This window comes from Rhinichthys klamathensis, unplaced genomic scaffold, assembly GCF_029890125.1.
Source record: "Rhinichthys klamathensis goyatoka isolate OS25496 unplaced genomic scaffold, OSU_Roscu_1.1 h1tg000119l_1, whole genome shotgun sequence".
NCBI lineage: Eukaryota > Metazoa > Chordata > Actinopteri > Cypriniformes > Leuciscidae > Rhinichthys > Rhinichthys klamathensis.
The window spans coordinates 2013249-2019702 of NW_026606656.1; the positions used below are offsets into that span (position 1 = coordinate 2013249).

The window sequence follows — 6454 nt, forward strand, 5'->3', positions numbered from 1 at the left end:
TATTTACGTAAATATGATGCATATTGTATGTATTTTTACAAAATAAAAATAGGATTCATTTGACTGAAATTACACTCGTCAACAAGCTCACTATCTAGATGTAGTGAATCAAATTGGGAGGGAAATGTTCAACAAATGGGACGCTACATTTTATTCTAAATCCATTGGATATTGATTAAATATCTTCTATACATTTTGGCTTTAATAAGATTTTCCTAAGAAATAGGCAAAAATTAACCTGCCGTCCAATTCTTTCCAACAACAAAGCACTTGAAAACGATGAACTTGTAATTACAACTTCAGAAGTGGGAAGTAGGAAATATCCGATAGCACATGAAAGCGGCATTAGGTCCAACTAACAGGCAGCTGAGCATGTTCAGTTTGATCACTTATGATGCACTTGAAAAATTTGTGATTTTGGTCAAAACATGGGGACATAATGGCAGCATAAATATATGTATTTAGAATTAATAGATGTCTTAGCTCTATGTAATGTTTTTGATTACATTTTGTTGTTAAAAGTTGTGTTTTCTTCTGTGAAGTTTCTTCCATTTCTATGAGTATACACAACTTTTTTGGTGTATAGAAGTAATTCTATATAACCTTTTCAGTTTACTCAAACTTATACACTCTTTGTTTGTCTAACTTTTTGTTTGTCTAACTTTTGTTATACATCACTATTGTGTAGTCTTACTCTTAATGCTCATATTAACTTAAAATGCAAGTTTACTGAACTTGGATCCACAAATAAAAAACATTATTTATTAAAAAAAACCCCATCTATTTATATAACTTATTATGTTTGATGAAAGCACAGACCTATTACTTTAATTGTTAAGTTAATACAGCATTAGTTTCCATAAGTTACTTAGAAAAGCCATGAAGCTAAACAGTGAGATAAACAGAATAATATACAGTGCTTTTCCTTCCTTAAAAAAGTGAAGGGACCACAGAAACTTTAACCACAGTCATTTTTGCTACACTGTTGGAAAATTCAGAGCGTTTCTGTAATAAAAAAAAAAAAAAACATTCCCTGATTAAAATAAATAAATAAATACCTAAATAAAAATACACAATATTCAATATGCAACTTTTAGTGATATGTTTTGAGCAAACATTATAAAATCTCATAGTGTGTCTTACTCTTGTAAAGATAAACTGAAATAAAAAAATATTGATTCTGAGATGGTGTGAATCACCATTTTGAGAGATCTATAACAGATAATGCAAGTTTCTGTTGTGCATGGTTAAAAAGAGTGAGAGACAATGTTATGAAAAAGTGTTAAATATACTCAGAATGAGGAAATGATAGTGATAAGTACTGTGAAGTAAAACGTCAACAGAAAGAAAAGATATCACGTGCATGTAAAAATGCCCAAATGAACATTTTTTACTAAGATTTTCAATTAGCAAATCCTGTTTGTAAAAACTTAGATTGAGAAATATGAGAGGGCAGGACATAGATCTCTCAGAATAGTTTAAGCAAACTTTACTTTAGGCACAAAATTTCTCACTTCTCTCAGTTTGCAATACCCTCCTCCACCCAACAAACACGTATCGTGCACATATACACTCAAACAGACACGATTGCACTTAACAGTTGTACTGACAAACCAGCGTCAAAACCCACAGAAGTGTCAACACACCCAGCTTCCCATCAGGGCCTGGCTTCTCTTTTTCTACTTCAGCCTCAGATAACAATGCACACTATGTCAAGTACTTTTTTGCACGTTTTTTAATCTTTCAGCAACAGCGTCTCTCGTCCAGATGCTGGCAGTGATATGACATCTTCAGAGGGAGGAGAAATGAAAGAGGGCATGTAGGAGTGAGAGAGGAAGAGAAATGAACAGGATATAGGTGTGCACTGCATGCGAGAGTGTGTAGATTTTCACATGTGCAGTTTGGTCTTGGTGGTTGGAGCTTGCAGTGACTTAACCCAGAGGCATGAAGGTAAGTGGCAATTGCACTTATTCATAAAGGGATCAAACGGGAGACAAATTGTAACCAGTTTGTGGCTGTGATGTTATAAGATGCTTGAGAACAGGGAGACCACATAAAAAGAACGGGAAAAAAAATCACTACATGCAGCTTGGAGAAAACATTAATGACACGTGACACTCAAATCACATCTAGTAACTATGGTAAATGTGCACTGAAATAACCTGTGAACGTACCTCTATTCTGCCCGTCAAATGAAGTGCAGCTCATCTGGCAGATAGAGCATGTCGCTAGCAACGCCAATGTCATGGGGCTCAATTCCCAAGAAAGTCACTTTGGATAAAAGCATCTGTCAAATGAATAAAAGTACATTCAATTTAATTCTACCTTCTAGCAATAAATAAATAAAAAATTTGATAATATAGGAAAATATAATAAAATAGTAAGAAGTGTTTCTTGAGCAGCAAGATTCCTGAAGGATTATGTGACACTGAAGACTGGAGTAATGATAATGAAAATGCAGCTTTGATCACAGGAATAAAATTACATTTTAAAAGATTAGAATAGAAAAAAAGTTATTTTAATTTGATAGAACATTTCACAGTGTCACTGTTTAACTGTATTTTTGCAGCCTTTTAGTGGACAAGATACTTATTTTAAAAGCATTCAAAAAATCCTATGAACCCCAAAATTTAGAACTTTTTAAACTATATTTTATATTATTTATATTTATTTTAATTTAAACCCCAAAAAAGGAGTGATAATTTTGTGACTAACTGTCTTTTTCTTCCGGTGTCTTTTTTACTGTGTCACATGTTTATTTCAAAGCTAGATTCGCTCGTGCTACACTGAAACAGAGACAGAGAAGAAAAAGGAAGAACAAAACTTTCCGCCCCAGATTCACGCAAGATTACCTCAGCAGAACACCAAGCACACAGAGAACAAGAAAAAACAATGAATGTCTTCTGCCAGATGCTTTCCTTTCATATATAGCCAGGTGTTGGAGGTTTCCTACAATTTCTATCACATTCTCGAGCCTCAAAGTGGATATCCAAAGACATTATCAGCTCACCTGAGCAATTTTGTTTTGCACAAAGACTGAGATTGCTGATTTTTCAGGCAGTAGTATGAGCATCATGAGGCTCATTTTTAGCAATTTACTGTTGTATCTTGCTCTTGGAGCCTGTTTCAAGTTCACTGATGCACAAGTGTCAACACAGACAGATATCACCACCACATTAGCGAATTACAACACTGTGGGGGAAATGTTCAGTTCTGAAAGCACCACTGCTGGACATGGTCATGTCACCACTGCTGAACCACTGCTGGACATAAATACTGTCACTGAACTACAGACAAAACCAGATCTGTATCATGCAAAACCCACACTTGTTAATCAATTGAGCACCATGCTTGAAGAACCAACAGCTGTGAACATCATGCCACTCAGTACTGAGACTGAACAAACAACAACAGAATTTGCTCCTGATCAAATAGAGCAGACCACAATGATCACCACTAATGTGCCTCCTAATGTGGAAACAGCAGTAGCTGAACAAATAACTTCAGACGCCCCAAGCACACGTCAATATGAAACGACTGTTGGCTTTACTTCTTCTGAGTTGACCAGTCCTAAAGAACATCCTACAGATGAAATCACCACAGCAGCTGATACTATGTCTACTGATTCAACAGAAGCCCTCAATCCCACATCCATACCATTTCAACTACCTGCAGACTGGACTGCATCTCTGTCCAAGCCCATGGAGACCAGCATAATAACCTCCACTGCAACTCTAACATCATCTTCACAGTTGTCTCAAATTACTCCTGAAGGGCACTCACACTCGACGTTTGATGACGAATCAGTCTTCACCCAATTTACCTCGGTCACCACCACCGGTGGAAATGTCGAGCAAAGTATTCTTCCCATACAAACAAACTGGTTATTAATAATCGTAGTGTGTGTGACCGTCATTTGTGTGCTATGTGTAGGCATGATTCTGTTCGTCCAACGGCGAAAGAAAAACGCCTCACGGACATTTGGCCCCATGTACGTGAATGGACAAAGTAAACGTTCCAAGAAGAAAAAAGGGCCGGAGGATGACGCATGGGCGGGGCCTGTGAATCTGGAGGCGGGGGTTGAATGTGACGCTGAAGTACAGGAGGGTCTTCTGCCTGATGATGGGAAAAAGGATGGAGACGATATGGTGCTCAGCACATTCGCCGCCCTGGACGAAGGTGACATGTCTAATGGTGGAGTGGGTGGGGAAGGAACTAAAGAGGCGAAGAAATGGGAGAAGCAGGAACCTCTGCTTTACATAGATGAGGATGTAGGCGAAAACAAGGCAGGAGAAACACTGGCAGAGAACAAGACACAAAAAGGAGATGACAAAAGTGAAGAGAAGGAGTTGAACGGAGGAGAAACGTTCTGTCTCACCACAGCCGTCTAATAGACTTCTTCAACGAATGAACGTTAAGGATTTAATATAATTGACCATATTGATTACATCACGTGTATCAAACAAGGACTAAGTAATATAGACTTGTAAATATTGTTTGACCATCACAATTTATTATGAACAATGGCGCAATGTATAATGATCTAAAACTCTTAAGGCCCATTCACACCAAGAACGATAACTATAAAGATAACTACTGTATATTAGCGTCCTCACCAGCGGACGATATCATTGGATGGATGGATTCTGATTGGCTGTCAATATTTTTATCGTTCATCAGCTGGATAAAATCGTTCTGAAAGTGTTTCCAACGATATTGTTTCTCGGTGCCGTTATCGTTATAGCTGTGGTGTTAACTCTGCTATTCTTAAATATTGAGAACGATTTTTAGAACTATATCTGTATCGTTATCTTTATAGTTATCGTCCTTGGTGTAAACATTTTCCTACATTTTATACTTAAAGGTGCAGAAACATTAGCAAAAAAGTTGTCTGTTGTCAATGTATGAAACACAATTGGACTGTCAAATTACCCACACTTGCGGTCTTGGCCACTTGAGAGCGTGTGCAAGCGACAGGAAGTGCGTGCTCAAGACTGTCCCATGTCTAAAAAAATGCCAAAGTGCAGTGCCCTGAATGCACACTAAATCCACACTATCCACATACTGCTTCGGAGCAGTATTCAAAGCTTCACAAAGGGAACTCGTGTGACCCAAAATTGTGAGATGTCGAGGAAAACATTCCACTGTAAGTTTGATTAGATATTATATAATTTGGTAGTAAAACAAAGTGTTGCACAAAATGTTGTACATTTAATTTTTTTCAAAGATGAGTAGGCGGTGTATTTTGTACAACATTTGCTACTGCTTTTTATAACTTAATTAGAAGCACAACAATTTTTAAATGGTGTTTTTTGTTACATAGGGACTACTGAAAAGACATTTGGAAGTTTATTTTAAAATTCCAAGTATTAAAAATAAAAAAAAGCTCTGTAAACACATGCATTTTGCAACACTATAAGTGTGTCCTATTGGGCAATGTTCAACACACACTTACAGTCTTCATGCCTACTTGAACACTTGGGCCAAATACAGGAAATACGTCATGTAAGTAGACAAGTGGTCAAGTGCAAAGACTGCAAGGGTGGGTATTTGCACAGGCCCAAATATGTATGAAATAGCTCAAAAAGAAGCCAAGCCACTGTCAAATCAAACAGCTTTCTTTGGTCAACACGGCGAATTCACATGACAAACTGAACCTATTGCAAAACTTGCGTGAGGAAATCCTTCATCCTCATGCGAATTTGCAGATCACATGGATTTCTATTGAAACAACAGGATTTTATCGGCAAAAAATAAATAAAAATAAATAAATCAGTGAGCAAATTAAACAAACTTTAAGATAAAATAATTCCTATGTTAATTAATAATCATCATTCATCATTTGAACGTTCACTATAGATGCAGATTTTAAAAAAGTGGTAACGCTTTAGATTACAGCCCGGAAAGTACTGCGTAATTAAAGCGATTTTACAGTGTAGCTTTCTGTAATTATAGTGTACCTATAAAGTACTTACATGATGTAAGTATAAGGGAACAAAATGTAAAGTTTGGGGAATAAAGAGGTAACAACCAGGAGAATTATTCTACTATTATGATACAACAATCACATTTGGGAGCAATTTAGCAAGAACATACACTGCGTACCTTTTTGTAATAATGGTGTACCAATACATGCTGTATAAGCTTTTAAAAAATGACAGGGTACATATCTATACATTTATACAGTAATCTTTTTTTTAAAAAGTGCACTGAAAACTAAAACAATTGCAACTTTTGCTTAAATATTGGGGAAAGATACTCTTGTTTCATGTAGTGGTGCTTGTTACCCTCTTGTTCCATGTAGTTACAGGGTAAGTGTGACATTGCGGGCCGTAAATTAAAGTGGTGCTTGTTACCCTCTTGTTCCACGTAGTTACAGGGTAAGTACAATAAAAATACATACACACAATCTTATATCACTGACTTAGAAACCTTTATTTGAAAAACAACTTTT

The 6454-nt window shown here is 36.5% G+C and overlaps 1 protein-coding gene across 2 annotated transcripts; it reads left to right on the top strand.

Annotated features, from left to right (window-relative positions):
* The first annotated feature begins 1670 nt into the window (after positions 1-1670).
* On the top strand, positions 1671-4495 carry si:ch73-248e21.7 (mucin-4). 2 transcript variants are annotated; one of them, XM_056255251.1, is made up of 2 exons: positions 1671-1950; positions 2767-4495. In XM_056255251.1, the coding sequence occupies exon 2, from the start codon at positions 3066-3068 to the stop codon at positions 4389-4391; it is 1326 nt and encodes a 441-aa protein (XP_056111226.1). In that variant the 5' UTR covers positions 1671-1950; positions 2767-3065; the 3' UTR covers positions 4392-4495. The 2 variants fall into 2 exon arrangements, with proteins under 2 accessions (XP_056111226.1, XP_056111227.1); XM_056255252.1 differs by having other exon boundaries at positions 2771-4495.
* The last annotated feature ends 1959 nt before the right edge of the window (positions 4496-6454 follow it).

Coding starts and splice junctions, on each gene's coding strand:
- si:ch73-248e21.7 (XM_056255251.1), top strand. CDS start 3,066: ATGAGCATCATGAGGCTCATTTTTAGCAATTTACTGTTGTATCTTGCT.